The sequence below is a fragment of the Akebia trifoliata genome, chromosome 13 (assembly GCF_017979445.1).
Source record: "Akebia trifoliata isolate Shusen 1 chromosome 13, ASM1797944v1, whole genome shotgun sequence".
NCBI lineage: Eukaryota > Viridiplantae > Streptophyta > Magnoliopsida > Ranunculales > Lardizabalaceae > Akebia > Akebia trifoliata.
The window spans coordinates 2,973,147-2,989,719 of record NC_141387.1 but is presented as its reverse complement, the minus strand read 5'-3'; the positions used below and the strand labels follow the sequence as shown (position 1 = coordinate 2,989,719).

Genomic DNA, 16,573 nt, shown 5'->3' with positions numbered 1-16,573 from the left:
CTTTCACATCTCACATTAGTTTAACCATTTTCCCTTGGTACGTCAAATGAAGATTTGAATTTGAACAAAGTGAAATGGAGGAATACGGATTGTTTAATTGACCCTAAATATTTAGGATAAGGCTTTGTTATTGTTAAGAAGTAAAGTCATTTAAATCCCCGAGGGTGGTTTCGAAGGTGGGATTTGAACTGAAGACCTCCGCTTCTTGAGACATGGTCTTCTTAACCACCTCATAAACCCTTAGATGGTTAACCCTATTAGTTTTCAAATTGAATCACTTGACATCAGTCTTCTTTATATGATTAATGGAAAAATGACCTAAATAATCTTTTTCGTGTAATTAATGTATATTTCATATAAATATGATATAAAAAATGTACTTTTCAAAGCTTAGCAAATAAAAAATGTAATTAATTTTACATTGTTAGGTTAATTTATAACTTTTTGTAGATTCTATGTAATACATTATGCGTTTTAATGCAATCCAATGTGCTACCCCTATGTCACTTTGAAATCTACTTATTAAATCTATTACAAAGCATAAATGAGGTCTAGTATATAACATTGCATACGTTAGATTACGAATAGCTTGTGCATATAGTTTACTTTTCATTTTCTTTTATTTCTTCATCGTTAGCGGGAGCCATTCACTTAGAAAACTTGGTCCCTTTCTAAATGGGTGTGTCAATGGGTTTGCTATGTTCTATATGGAACTTTTTAATACACTATATATTCAAATATGCCTATTGAGATAGACTAATTTTCTTTTGATCTCTATCTCTAATTATTTTAATACCTATAGTTTGACTGACTTCACCCATATATTTCATTTCAAATTGGATTTTAAGTCATTTATTTTATTTTTTTTATTTTCACAATTAATTTTAAAACATTACTCATTAAAAAAATATCATCAACATAAAGTGAAATACTAACAAACATAATCCCACTATTTAGTAAGTAAATGCAATGATCATAATTATCATAAATAAAATCATATGCAATCACAATATTATGAAAAAATAAAAAATCATTGTCGAGATGATTGTTTTAAGTCATATAAAGATTTTTTCAATCTATAAACTTTATTTTTATTTTCTTTATCGATATAACCTTCGGATTGATCCATATAGATTTCTTAATTTAATTTTCCATTAAAAAAAAATGTGATTTTGACATTCATTTGATGTAATTCCAAATCTAAATGGGCTGCTATAGCGGTTTTAACTATCGGAGAATATGTTTTATTATATGATTCCTTCTTTTTGGTTATACCCTTTAGCTATTAATCTAACTTTATATTTTGGATAATGTTGAATTAATATTAAAATGTACATCGTAGATGATATTTTTGATGTGGATGTGCATCAGAATCATAGATGCTTTCATCGAGATCTCACTCATATTTCGATGAAAACCATCTATAGTTCTAACACGCATTCACATCAGAAATACCCCCCACGGTGTACATTTCAATGTTACTCCAGCACAACTCTTATATTTTTCCATCTATTGAGTTTTAATTTCTTTTTCAAAATCCATTTACATCCAATGACATTTCTTTCCTTAGGTAATTCAATTAATTTCCATACTCAATTTTTAACTATATAATCTATTTCATCATCCATTGCTCTTCTCAATTCATTTGCTTTTCTCTTAAATTTTTCCTTCAATAAAATGTACATCTCTACTTTCAATTAATCCAATAGATCCAACCATATGATATATTACAAATCTATAACTATTAAAATGATCAGAATATCTAATAAATATGCATTTAATTGATTTAGGATCTAATTTTGATCTATTTTGATTTAGAACCCTCACATAAGCATTTGCTCCCCAAATTCTAAGATTACTTAAATCTAGTTTTCTTCCTGTCCACATTTCATAAGGTATTAATTTAACAGATTTAGATGGGAGCATGCTTCTTTTCATATATAATAATGTGTGATTTCTATGTTCAACAATTCCATTTTATTGTGATGTGTCGGCAGGGGCGAAGCTGGTGAGGGCAATTGCCCACACAGAACTTTGAGACACCCCTTATATTTTCAACTAATTACATGCCCCATTTGTCCCTACTCCCTCACTTCTCTCCCCATTTGCCCACGCACTCTCACCTCCCTCCAATTTTTGCCCCCACAGAACTTTAAGACACCCTATATTTTCAACTAGTTACATGTTGTGTTCAATATGATTTATAACACATTTAGTTGACACAAAATTCAAGTAGACAGACTTGGATTGAATTTGGAGTTCAATTTGGTATTAATATGCATTTGAACCAACTGGTTGAGTTGACTCGACTATGATAAAAATTCTTTCATGTTTTGCCACCATACAATGAGTTGTTTATAAATAAAAAAATGTTGGTGTGGTAATATAAGTCTTACTAATTGTAGTTCCCACATATACCTATTCATAATATGTGTCATCTATTAAGTAGGAATAAGAAATTCATGAATTATTTTGTCAATAAATTCTTAAAGACCAATGATTTTGACTCTGCCCCTACTTCCCCATATTCTCTTGATGTGGCATGTGCTAGAATCATATATTTTTTCCTTGGGACACACTACTGCACATATGTTCTAGCACATGCCACGTTAGGAGAGTATGTTAGAGGCCTCTGGAGGGGAGGGGAGGGGGGGGAGGGGAGGGGAAGGGGGGGCGGGGGGACAAAAAATCATGATTCATTCTTAAATGAAATATGAAAATCTAAAAAAAATTATTTCGATGCTTCAAGTTTTCATTTTTTGTACTTCATTATAAGAAATTTAATCCTACATTAATTAAAGAAAGAATAGTAAAGTAGGTTATAAGTATTTTTGGCTAGCTTATGATAAGAGCTAAGTTGAATAACGACTATGTAGACCATGAATTCTTGCACCCATTTCTCGTTCCACTTTGTCATCGAGAATTTCTTCTCAATTTAGAATAATCCACTTTTGCTAGTTTTAATTTTAGTTTCTTCACAAAAACTCCAAACCCTAGAATGATGAAAGAATCTCATCCTCTTGAAGACATATATAGAGAAACCGTAGTTTGGATAAATTTATTATAATCATATGCATATGGTTATTCAAGAGATTCTGACCCTATATAAAATTTTATGTTCATTATTTATCTATTTATTAAATAAAATATGTTGCTTTGAAGCAAGTTTGTAGAATATTGGCAATTCATAGAGCTGAATTTAACCAAACCAAACCGATCTTAATTCGGTTTGATTTTGTTGATGACATTTTTCCCGATCCTCACCTCTTTAATTTTTTGTTGATGACATTGCCTTTTGTTCGGGACTTCTCAAATATTAATTGGAAATGACTTAAATATCATTTTCTTTAACTTCTAACTAAAAATCTCTTAATTTTTGTTTAAAACCATTCATCTTCATTATACAACTAATCATAGTTTGCCCCCATTACAGGAAAATCCTAGCTCCGCCCTTAGTGTCGGGCATAGTTAATTGATGTATAAATTACCAAATATTTTAGAATTTCATTCATCACCCCTATCATTACATAATATTTTTATTTTTCTCCCTAATTGATTTTCTACTTCATTTTTATATTAAATAAAATATCTAAGGCATCTGATTTTTAAAACATCAAATAAATGCAACCATAATGGGAATAATTATTAGTAAATGTTATAAAATAAGACATATTTCTATGAATCTTAACATTTATAGGACCACAAATATAACTATGAATTATTTCTAATAAATCATTTGATCTAATTACCTTTCAAAAAGGAAACGACAACGAAGTTTTTACTTCAGTTTATGCCATTAAATTGAATAAATCAGAAGCTTTGATTCCAATTTTTGAACCATAACATATCAAAACATCGAGGTGTTCAGATAATGAAGTTGAACCTCAATTTATTGAGAACACTTCAACGTCGTAAAATGCTTGACTTTAAAGATTTTTAATTGTTTAAAACTCTTTTACAACATTTATCTCAAATGTACAAGCTAGGTTTCTCTCTTTCTTTAATTCGTTGCATTTGCTTTTGAAGAGTTATTTATGCTGGTAACAACAAATTCCTAAAATCCTTGCCACGTTGAGGCTTACTCCTATGGCTTGGTCACTCAAACCAACCGATGGAAGCTTATCACTTATTTTCCAAGACATTTAGACCACTAAATAAAATGCGTACCATGATAATAATATGCATTATGCAACATGCAATCACATTTAAATATTATATTAAATATATAATTTATTCTTAGAAAATGCTGGAATGATAAAAACGGAGACACAAATAATGTAGTGGCACACACATAACTGTAGATGCTTTTTACTCATATCTCACAGAAAAACATCTACGATAATGTACATGACCCCATGTCATTGTGTCACCTTTGTGTCACCCCACATGACTCTTTGTTCTTATCCATGCACACGGAAAAAAAAAGATAAATGTATTACACATCGTACATATATTATGCGGTGTGTAGTTAATAATTTTTATTCCTATTTACCTAATACTTGTGGATCTAGATTTGGGCCAATTGCACATACGGTCCAACAAAGACTAAGATGGGGTGGATCATGGGACATATATAAAAATAATGGTTTTTCAAAATATGGGTTAGAGGTTTTGGATTGAGTTGATTTTGTTTTTTTGAATCGTGCTGAGGTGACACAGGATTTATTGTGATTCTCACAATTTTGATGTAGACATGCATACATATATAACCATAGATAATTTTTACTCATATTGTGAGGAAACACATCTATGATTATGTGCACATCCCATGTCAGACTTGTGAGAATTGCAGTAAATAATCTTTTTTATTATTATTTATAAAGGATGGTCATTATGATGAGAAGATCATCCTCACAAAATATGAGTTGAATCTGGAATTCAAAGCCCATCAAAAGTGTACTTAAAATATGCCACGTGCCTAGGTCAGATTATCAGTAGTGATTTAATATGTAACTTACTTCTCTTCACACATCTTCCCTTCTTTGAATAGGCGACAAAGTATACATTTTAAGTCATGGACGTACGAGCCTTTTTTTACTATATTTCCAGGCTCTTCTTATCACCACCACCACAACCACCACGATCAACCTGAAGAACCGGCAATGGAAGGTTCAGGTCATCAAGACACCAACAGAAATAGTGCTGTGACCTACTGTGTAACCGGTGCAACAGGTTACATAGGATCTTGGCTGGTAACATCTCTCCTTCAAAAAGGGTACATGGTTCATGCCACTGCCAGAGATCCAGGTCTCTTCTTTGCTCTCCTATCTGTATTTTTCTTTTCATATGTTTTCGTACAATGGCACACTATGGGAATTCATACTTGTTAGGGTTTTATTTAGCTGATCTTCATATGTGATGAGAATGAGGACTTCTGATCATCTGATTGGCTGATTCCTGATTTATGATTTCTTCCACTTGATTCAAGAATCTGATCTAGGGTTTATATTTTGGACAATATTTGAGATACCCCTTATGTTTTTCAAACCCTAGATTTTAAATTCCATTTTTTTTTTTTTTTTACTTAAAAAAAAAAAAAAATCCTATCTTGGTCTTGGGGCATGAAGTAGATACAATTTTAAGTTCGAAGAGGAAGGTAAAATTTTTATTATGTTTTAGGAAGAAAAATCAATGATTTTTTATTACAAGTTGAAGAGGGTATCTAAAGAGTACTTGATGATCTCATATGCTGTGATCATAAATTAAAAATCAAGATCATAACAGATGAGAGATGGGGTAACAAATTACAAATCCATATGAGCATCCGAAGCAGTTTGCATGGATTGAAGATTAAAAGAAAAACATGTCCTGTGACCATAAATTTAGGATCCCCAATAAACTCAAATGAGAAAAAAAAGTCTTGAATTTTTGAAAGATTTATATATGGGTTTTGTTTAGGGCAAACGTTAAAGTGCAATAAGTATACTTTGGGAATAAGCATATGAGGGTATTTTGATTAAAAAAAAAAAAAAAGAGGATTTCTTTTAAGGGTATTTTTGTTACAAAACACAATTTCGTAAGTGTATTTATTATACTTTAACTAGGACTGTCAATGGGCCGGGTTTTGGTCCAATCCGACCTGCCATGGACTAGATTTTGGTTTTGCCCGTTGGGCGGTCCGACCCACTATTCTATATTAAAATATATTACATAATAATTTTTTTATATAAATTAATAATGGTGCCCATAAAATATTATTATACAGAATTCAATTAATTTTGTCAATCTAGAAATAAATATTAATTTGATAAATTTATTGTTATTTAATTAGTATGCTTTTTATACAATAAAAAATAGTTAAAATGGGTTTGGCTCAGCATAGGTGGACGGGCTATAAGTGGATTGGGTTTGGACTAAGGTTTTATTTCTTACGCCCGACCTGACGCGATATTTAGATGGGTTGGTTTCGGACCAAGGTTTTTAACCTTAAAAACCCGGCCCAGGAGGGTCCATTTAGGCCTGTCAACGGATAGATATCCGATCGGATAGTGCTGTATTCGAATTCGAATCCGAAATTTTTTAGTAATATCCGAATTCGAATTCGAATCCGATCGGATACCACTAACGAATATTCGAATTCGTATCCGAATAAATTATCGGATATCCGATAATATCCGATTCGAATATGAAATTTACTATCTGAAAATTATCCGAAATAATTACTATCCGAAATTATCTGAAATTATCCGAAATTATCTGAAATTTATCGGAAAAAAAAACCCTAACCTGACGAGAGAGAGATTCCGATTCGACTTATCCATGGACGCCGATGCCCCGGTGAGCCGCTGAGAGAGATTCCAACGATGACCTGTAAAAAGCTGTAAAAAGCAAGTGGACTCCGATGCCGAAGGTGAGCCGTTGAGAGATTCCGAGGGTGACAAATGTTTTCGACTGAAGACGATGAGGGTTGAACCGTTGAAGATGATGAGGGCTGTCGATGTCTCGTTGAGGGTTGAAGATGATGATGTCTCGTTGAGGGTTGAGCACGATGAGGGTTGAAGACGACACGAGGGCTGTCGTAACCAAATCAGGCCAGCCATAGGGCTGTCGATGAGGGTTGAAGACGATGAGGATGAGGGCAGAGGGCAGAGGGCAGAGGGCAGAGGGCGGAGGGCGGCTGAGGGCAGAGGGCAGAGGGCTGAGGGCTGAGGGCGGCTGAGGGCAGAGGGCAGAGGGCAGAGGGGGTTGAGGGCAGACCGGCAGAGGGCCGAGGGCGGCTGAGGGCAGAGCGCAGAGGCTGAGTTCTGCTCGACTTCGACAGAACTAAAGTTTTAACTAATAAATGTTTTATACTTAAAAAATAATAATAAAATAAATTATTATTTTCGAATCGGATATTATCGAATTCGAATTCAACTATATCCGAATTCGTATCCGAAACGCTATCGGATATTGAAAACTATCCGAATCCGAATTCGATATCCGAAAATTTCGAATAATATCCGATTTTTCGAATTCGAATTCGAATTCGAATTCGGATTTCGACTATCCATTAACAGGCCTAGGTCCATTGACAGCCCTAACTTTAACGTGTTCCCTAAGACCTTTTATATATACTCATCAGAAAAATCAAATTAAAATAATATGTTTTTTTAAGCCACTTAAACAATAGAAAATAAATTTTCGTGAAATTTTCCATGATATGCACAAACAATGAAAAATGATTTGTCTGACAAATGACTTTTTAGACAATATTTTCTCTGCAATCAAACATGCTTTGAATGCTTCTGAATGTATTAGTAGAAGGAGTATAGATTTTTCTCTTAATTGAAACATAGCCTCGAGATGAGATTTTTAAATATTGAGTATTAATCTAATAGAAGATACCTCACCAATAGCAAATTTACTTGTAATCATAGCAAAACTCTCTAATGGGCTATCATTATGGAGAGGTAACAATCGGTTGAGAGTGTTCAGAGCTGATTTGAAGGAAGAAGGAAGTTTTGACGAAGCTGTGAAGAATTGCCATGGCGTATTTCATGTTGCAGCTTCCATGGAATTTGATGTCTTGGATAAAGACAATATTGGTAATGTTTTTGCTCTCTTTCACACACACACACACACACCCGCACACGCACACCAACACACCCACTCACCGACACCTCTGATTTAACCCATGTTTGGTATAATAGTATGAGTCGTGCTGGAGTGACCTCCAAGTGGACCTCATATGGCACTTCGTGACGTGAAAGTGGATAGGAACCATAAATGCTTTTTCAATCGAGCCTAAGTCACTTCAGCATTTGTCTAATAGTATATAGCCCCTACAGAGGTGGGGTAAGGATTTTCTTTTAGTGGGGGCAAACTAATAGATTATTGGAGGGCGAGGAGGCAAAAATTGGAGGGAGATAAGGTAGTGGAGGCAATAGGGTCAAACGGGGCATGTCAATAGTTCAAAATGTAGGGGTATATCAAATTTAAGCATAAATTCAAGGGTATCTAAAATGCCCAAAAATGTTGAGTGGGGCAATTGCCCCAATGTCTCCTTATTAATTCATAAAAACTGATTTAACCCCCTATATTTTGATTGATATTAGATATAAATGCTTTTTTCAAATTAAAGACATACATCCTGGTCCCATTGAATTTTGTTTAAAATAATGAGAGATGCTATTGGCACCTCAAATTTTACTTATTACACCTAATTAAAAATAAAGAAAATAAGTTGATGGTTGAGGATTTCTATTTTTTTGTTTTTTGGGTGCCAATAGAAGCTTTCTCTCATTTTTTGTGTGTTAGATTTCTATTTTTTGGTTTAAGATTTTAAATGAGCCTAATCATAATTGTAAACAACTACTAAAATTGTTTGAACCAGTGTTGTAATGTTTTATATCATTGAGATAATATTTTGAGCCGAACCTTTGTAATGTTTGAATGGTGTGTTTTAATCTTAATTAGGATGTGATAATTAATTTGAAAAATTGGGGAGTAATTAGTAAAAGTTGGGGTGCCAATAGCAGCTCTAAAAAATAAAGAAAAAAAAACAAGGTGATGTACATATTTTCTAGAATAATTTACTAAAAGGGTAGAGTTTTTGAAATTATTTACCAAAATGGTATACTATAGCAAATAATTTCGAAAACGGTAAATTTACCGTTTTCGGAATTAATTTTTTTTACCAAAACGGTAAAAATAGTAAAATGTATTTTTTTTATATCGAAAATACCCTTTTATTGTTTTACATATGTATTTATAATTTTAACCTTAAAAAAATGAAAATCCAACTAAAAAGATTCACTCTCTTTCGGTAATCCAACAATCATATGTATTTATAATTTTTTTTTTACCGAAATCAATTTTATTTTCATAATTTCAGTCAAAAAATAAAAAGGGTATTTTCGGTAAAAAAAATACATTTTACTGTTTTTACCGTTTTGGTAAAAAAAATTAATTCCGAAAACGGTAAAATTATTGTTTTCGGAAATATTTTGAATAGTGTACCGTTTTGGTAAATAAACGAAAAGTTGTGCATGTTTTGGTAAATCTGCCTATTTTCTATCGTTATTAGAGACCTCCATGCTTTTCAAAGATGACGCAGATCCTAGGCCTTGATCTTCTCATACTTGTACCATATTAAATTTTTTTTGAATTTTTTCAAAATTCTCCAAATTAGGGATTAACGTATTAAATTGGTGCATCAATGAATTAATAGATGATTTTTTAATTAATCATTGAATATGGTAGAATTTTTACCCTTCACCCTCAAAATTTTATTTTCTTCAAAATTCAAATCTTAAAAAAAAGATATGGATTTGAGGGAGATTGAAGATAATGTGTCTTATTAAGAAATCTGAAAATATTATTTGTATATATTTTTCGAAAATTCCCCTATTTCTAAATGAAATTTTTCTAAAGTTATCCAAACTAAGCGAATTGAACCCCTATCGAATAATTACCAAAACTGAATTTTTTTTATCAGGACCCATGGAAAATGACTTAAGGACCCTCACTTTCAACATTTATCTAACTTTTTAGGAAAAGAAATGGTAATTTACCCTCACATTTTTATTATTATCAATATTAAAGATAAACCTGTATTTGCATCCCTTGCAGAGACTCCACTGAATGTCAACCACGTTTTGATGGATATTAGATATATCCCCTATGTTTTCCAAATGGACTACACATGTCCATGGGTATCAATCTTCCCAAGCTATTGAAAAATGACTTAAGGCCCTCAGTTTCAACTGTTATTCACTCTCAAGAAATATAGTAACAAAGTTTGGATTTTGCAGTTATTCGAAGGAGTTTCAATTTGGATAAATTTGAAAAAGTTCTGTAAAAAATTCAGAATTTTTTTAGGAACTATAACAATGATGTTTTTGAGTTTCTTGTCAAAATCTATCATCTTCAACTCCTTAAAATCCTTTCTAATTCTTGAGACTTTATAAATGTTGGAGAAAATAAAATTTTGAGGTGTTTTTACAAATCCTAACATCTATGGCTTTTGGGAATCTTTTGTCACTATTATGATGATCATTGGACAACCATCGCATGTTGTAACGAGCCCAACATTTACATAGAAAGAAACTAAGATCAGGGGTCGACTATCATTAGCACTTAGCTCCCACTGACTTCGCTCCGGCCCTGCTGGCCCCTATTCTCCTAGGTTTGCCCACTTGTCATGAGTCGATCGGCTGAAGAGAATGTGTTGTGGAATCAATAAAGATATCATACTACATTGAGTTATTCTTATCAAGATGGTCACATCATGTTAGACAGAGTGGAATGAGGAATCAGATTCATTTAGCTGACCCCAATTATTTGGAATAAGACTTTGTTGTTATTTCATGTTGTCGTAGAACAATAATTAAGCACAAATTAAGATCCTAACTTAGTTGAAGCTCACTTATATTGTTGTTCACGTTGCCCGATTGAAGAGAGTTACGTTCAATCACACATACTTGAACCTGCAATCAAAGGAACCTTAAACCTTCTGAAAGCTTGCTTGAGATCAAAATCCGTGAGAAGAGTAGTTTTTACGTCGTCCATTAGTACAATCACCGCTAAAGAAAATGATGGGAGATGGAGATCAATGGTGGACGAGTCATGTCGGAATCCAATTGATCAAGTTTGGAATACTAGGGCGAGGGGTTGGGTACGATGCTACTAAATTGTGCACATTTATTTTTTTAAATATTTTTTTTTTGCTAAGCAGGCAAGCGAGGTGTGGTAGAAGAAATGTTAGATTGCTTGATCGAAAAATATTCCAACATTTTTACGAGTTTATTTTTATTAATAGATTTCTAAATTATAGGTCTATGTCCTCTCAAAGCTTCTATCAGAGGAAGCCGCCTTCCAATTTGCGAATGAGAATGGAATCGATCTTGTATCTCTAATACCAACTACGGTGGCTGGCCCATTTCTCACTCCCACAGTTCCAGCAAGCGTTCGAGTTCTTTTGTCGCCAATCACAGGTGATTATGAAATACTCTCATCGCATCCATGGATGTAGATCTACTAAACCATTGTTCTTTTATTTGCTTTCGTGGTTTGATCTGGGGTTTGTCGTTCACATTATTTGATCTCTTGAACACACATGTATGAACATGGGTGTGCGCAAAAATACATTTCTCCTCCCCACCTAAGGAAAATGAAAGTGACCATTATCACAATTTGTATAAATCAACAGGTGACCATGAATTCTACTCGATCCTACAAGCGGTGAATGCAAGATTGGGTTCGATTGCATTAGTCCACATTGAAGATATTTGCAATGCCCATATATTCCTTATGGAGAAAACGTCAGCGAATGGTCAATATATCTGCTCCGTCCACAATTGTGTTCTCTCTCAATTGGAAGATAATCTTATTCTAGAGTATCCATATCTTACTATAAGAAGGTAATTAATCCATATTCGGAGCTCGGTTTAATATAATAGCTAGTATTGATGGTAATTTCGCTTATTGTTGTTACCACAGATCTTCTAAAGAAGAAGAACCTGGCTCATTCCCACCAAAGATTACTTCGAATAGGTTAACGGATTTGGGTTTTGATTACAAGTATGGTTTAGGAGACATAATCCAGCAGAGTATGAGTTGCTGTGTGCATCATGGATTTCTAAATCACCCCGACCATAATAGTGGTTCTCTTTGAAGATTGTCTCTTATCATGGAAGTAATCTGTCCAGGACAGAGTTATGCCTGCATCCAAACATCCATATTGTGACCATGATCTCCATCAATTTCAAAAATGTTTCATAGGAAGTTACACCCAAATTTCAAAAGCTTTGAAAAAAGTTATGGTGACTGAAGAAACTGGTAATCAGTTGAAACTTGAATGGTACAAGAAGCACTATAACTGGAAATACCTGAGGAGTGGGCCCACCAAAATTAATGATCTAGATCAATGCCTTCTGTAAAATTCAAATCTTTTCTTTCATCTGTCCTTAAGTTTATCTGCTCACCTACACTCTTTAATATAGAAATTAAAGTCTATTAAATTATGCTTGTTTAAAGCTGCATCCATTTATGAGGTGGCCCTTTGAAACTCTTCAGAGGCAGCAAGAGGACATGAATGAGAGAGAGAGAGAGAGAGAGAGAGAGAGAGAGAGAGAGAGATGGGTTCCTGATACTCAAACCAAAAAAAAAAAAAAAAAACAATAAAACAAGATGGGATATTGGCCATATCTTAGCATAAAAAAGTCTTCAAAATGGAAGCAACACCTAAAACTTGAACTAGAAAAGCAATTACACCCACCCAAAAAAATAAATAAAAATAAAAAAACAGTATAACAGCTGTAACAAAAAGATGACAAAGAGAGAGACAAGGGTCTGTCAACCTAGAGAATATGTTATTGAAACTCACCATGCTCCGTCTTTGGAGTAACCTTTGGACCATATCCATTTTTCATACATAGCATGCACATGGGATTTGGATTATCTGTTTGTGAGGAATCCATTGTAAAAAATATATATATATATATATATGTATAGGTGCTTATAGATGTTTATGCTCCTAGTCCTTGAAGGGGTTAAATAGAAATAAGTCCATACCTTTGGACTAACAACATACCCTTACGAGTACACATAAGAGTTCCTATAATATATTTTACAAACAGAATACCATGAAATATTTTGTTTTTCTCATTTTTTTGGTCAAACAGATAAGGGGGGAAGCACCCTTATACTGTTCTTTACAAGTCCATGAATCACTTGAAATCATCAACAAAGATGTCATAAGTGAAGAAGAATTTTAGTATCTTTATAGACATGAAAATGTTTGGAGATAGTAGACAAAAGCCAATAGAGAGTAGTTGACAATGATCAAAATTTCTATAAAACAAGACTCCCTGGATTAACAAAAAGCATCCTCATTAAAACAATGAGAAGGGGAATAAAGAAAAAGGTTGACAATTTCACAAAAAACCTTCATAAAAATGTACGCAATCTTTTTTGCTTGATAGGGGCTTTCAAGGTTTACAGATTACCACAAAGCAAGGAAGGAGAGCTCTAGGGCTGAGTAAATAGAGTTCCTCAATATTTGAATAAAGACCCATTTTTCCTGCCAATGAGTCAAACCCCGACTGCCCCGCAAGTTCTTGAATGTTCTCCAAAGGCCTGTGAACCCTTCCAGCAATCACTCTACACACTATTAAAGCCTTCTTTAAGGATGGGTTTTCTTCGTAAAGTTCAACAGATTCAAAGGCCTTTTCACTTGTCGATGTTGTGAAAACGCCAATACCACCTTTGAGTTCCTTCTTGGTGGAAAACCCATGTCTTATAATTCGACAAACGCTACATTTTTCAGATACACAGAGACTTGAGGAACCATTTATGCCAAGAGAGCATGCCACTGTTGTGCCATAAAACCTTAATAGTTCATTTCCGTCGGCTAGGCAACGAGAGTGCTTTTTGGGGAGTTTGCTGGCTTTGGTCTTCACAATCTCCCTGTATTCTTCAAACCGAGTGAGGGTCTTTTGCATGTTATGGATCTTCAAAACCCGCTCGATTCGCCCGCAATTATTCTCAGACTTCAACCAGCTTGTCCTGCAAATTATCTCAACGATTTTGCGAGACGAGTCTCCTTCAACAAGTTCAGTAACTGTAAAAAATATAAGCATGTTCGAGTCCATATAAGATGAAACTAATTGAATGTAAAAAGAGAATAACAAGAGTGGCTATGAATAAGAATAAAATCCAAATTTAATGTACTAGATGAAGGCCTCAACAAAATTTTAAAGGTTTGAAACTACAAAAGATGTGGAACATAGTACACACATAGAGATGGGTATCTTCAAAAGCAGAGGAAACCAAAAATTTGGCCTAAAATGACAGAAGAATGACTCTGGGGGAAAAAGAAATCAAGGATTCCTGTAATGGATGAAAAAACTATATAATCAAGTTCAAGTTTATTTCTAACTATAAAGTATGATACTAAAAAGAAGAGGTTCATGTTAAATTCATTGGTGTTTAGAAAGATATGTTCTATCACATTTTGAGGTACCAAGAAGACAGTTCATGTGAACCAGAGAAACCCATTACAGTTCTACATCAATCAATCCTGAATAAGGAAGAAAAGAAACTGAAACATTGCCTAACTAAGAAAATATAAGACTTGAACAATAACATGAACATAAAGATGAACACCAACATATCTACAAAAGATGAAGAAGGTAAGATTCCTTACCAGCATGTTTGGAGAGGTGATGGGCTTCTACAGCTTCCCATTTTCCAAACTGCACTCCACATTTATGACAAGTCACAATAGAAGACCCATTAGAAACTCTAGGGTTTGAAGCACCACTAAAAATTGCAGAACCCCCAAATCTTGATCCTTCCTTTTCTCTAACCAAACTAGGAGACTTTCTAGGAGTAGTAGCTGAGCTCTTTGAAGAAGTATTGTAATAGTGCATGTTGTGATGTCCTCCAGGCCCAGGTGTCCCAGGACTAAGGGTACCCACAAAGGTTGAATCACTACCCACACCTCTATTTTCATGAAACCCACCAAAACCAGTTATCTTTAGCTCACACTTGGAATTACCAAGAATCACTTCATGGGTTATTGGGTTGAGAAACTCATTGCTTCCAATAGATCTTGGACTGCAACTTGGAGGCCTTTCTAAGTGTCTTTTGCTTCCATGGATGACATCTTTGAGGTTAGCTATGGACCTTGAACAACCAGACCTAGGAGTTTTTCTTGTTAAGATTGTGCTTAAATGGTTCTTGGCCCTTGGATCATGAACTTCTGATGGTTCTGATTTGCATTGGAGGGTTCTCTTTAGAGCAAACCAAACTGTTGGCATCTTCTTTTCTTCTTCTCTTTTTTTCCCCTATTTTCTTTGATTTTTTAGCTTCCAAGCTTCTTGAATCTTCTCTGCACTATCCCATATTTCTTTTTTGGTTTCTGCATCTATTGATCAAAGATGCAAACAGAAGCTAAACATCAAGGAAAATCTCACTCTATTTGTAAACTGTTTCTGTTTTCTATAGAAAACCCACTGTATTTGCAAGTTCTTTCCTGTCTTTGAGACCAACCACTCAGAAAACACATCCCCAACCAATAGTGCTAAAAATTTGAGAAGAAAGCCAACTAAAAAAAGTTCACAAAAAGATATAATTTTCAAACTTCAAAAGCACTTACGTCAATGTCTGCAAACCTTTTAGGGAATAGGGACCAATCCAACTAATTTTTTTTTTTTTTTTTTTTGTTTTTTTTGTGTGTGAAGGAAATGGACAAAAATCCAAAAACAAAAGAAACCCATCTAAGAAAAAGATTTACACATTAAAAATTAAAATGAGAGAAATGAAAATTCACCTGAAAATGGGTCAGTAACAATAATAAATGTAGACACAGCAGTTGTACTCCTTACATGCAAAGCAACAGACAAATCACAAAAGATAATATGTTGTATTACTAGCTAACATTGACACTTACAAAAAGCACTGATTCTAGATGGTAGGTATTGAAAGATTTAATTTGGTGAATCTGAAGAAGATCTTAAAATTTAGTAAAAATTATATCTTTTTCTTTTTATCCATAAGAGCATATTAAATCCCTTGTTTTGCTTTTTGTCGTTTTCTTTGATTTTAAATAACGGTGATTGGATTTTGCAATGGTGCCAAACTACCCATGGATAATCATATTTTTAAGATTCAAAATATAATTTTAAGAAAAAAATACTTAAAATTAATTTGTGATTTAATTAGAATTTGTACGATGGTGGGGAAGTCATGTTGGGGAAATATTAATTGCTTAGGAGAATGGTCAAAATGAATTCATTGTACCTAGGAAAATTCTATGTCATTTCATTGTACCTTAGAAAAGCCCAAAAACTTTTTGGTTGGGGTCAAGGGATCCTTATCGGGTAGGAATCATTTTCCTTGGGTGGAAAAATCCCTATGAATAAGAAAATAAATTCTTGAAAAATGCATAATCATACATCTTAAAATCCTATTTTCCTAAGAAATCACTTTTGAACCTAGTCTTCATGCACAATCATACAAAGTATTTTTTGCTCAAAGTACAACACTACTTGACATGTGGCACAAATGACAAAAGCAATAAAAGAGAAAATTTCTCTCTTACCCACAATGGGAAAATAAAATTTTCTGGTGGATCATCCTATTGCAC

At 33.7% G+C, this 16,573-nt stretch overlaps 2 protein-coding genes across 2 annotated transcripts; one reads left to right on the top strand and one right to left on the bottom strand.

Moving 5' to 3' along the window:
- The first annotated feature begins 5,018 nt into the window (after positions 1–5,018).
- LOC147387325 (NAD(P)-binding Rossmann-fold superfamily protein) lies at positions 5,019–12,446 on the top strand. The gene is made up of 6 exons (XM_086421440.1): positions 5,019–5,247; positions 7,860–8,027; positions 10,881–11,098; positions 11,258–11,417; positions 11,633–11,843; positions 11,923–12,446. Exons 1-6 carry the CDS (start codon positions 5,103–5,105, stop codon positions 12,095–12,097), a joined length of 1,077 nt encoding a protein of 358 aa, XP_086277566.1. The 5' UTR covers positions 5,019–5,102; the 3' UTR covers positions 12,098–12,446.
- Positions 12,447–13,183: 737 nt separating this feature from the next.
- LOC147387324 (uncharacterized) lies at positions 13,184–15,544 on the bottom strand. Its single transcript, XM_086421912.1, has 2 exons — positions 14,630–15,544; positions 13,184–14,044 (listed from the first exon to the last, which is right to left on the bottom strand). The coding sequence occupies exons 1-2, from the start codon at positions 15,243–15,245 to the stop codon at positions 13,413–13,415; spliced, it is 1,248 nt and encodes a 415-aa protein (XP_086278038.1). The 5' UTR covers positions 15,246–15,544; the 3' UTR covers positions 13,184–13,412.
- Positions 15,545–16,573: the final 1,029 nt, after the last annotated feature.

Bases quoted from the DNA above. Each gene is read 5' to 3' on its own strand.
- LOC147387325 (XM_086421440.1), top strand. From the start codon at position 5,103: ATGGAAGGTTCAGGTCATCAAGACACCAACAGAAATAGTGCTGTGACC. The intron at 8,028-10,880 runs GTAATGTTTTTG...GCCCGATTGAAG, and splicing joins CTTGGATAAAGACAATATTG to AGAGTTACGTTCAATCACAC. The intron at 11,099-11,257 runs GTACGATGCTAC...TCTAAATTATAG, and splicing joins ATACTAGGGCGAGGGGTTGG to GTCTATGTCCTCTCAAAGCT.
- LOC147387324 (XM_086421912.1), bottom strand. From the start codon at position 15,245: ATGCCAACAGTTTGGTTTGCTCTAAAGAGAACCCTCCAATGCAAATCA. The intron at 14,045-14,629 runs GTAAGGAATCTT...TATTTTTTACAG, and splicing joins TCACCTCTCCAAACATGCTG to TTACTGAACTTGTTGAAGGA.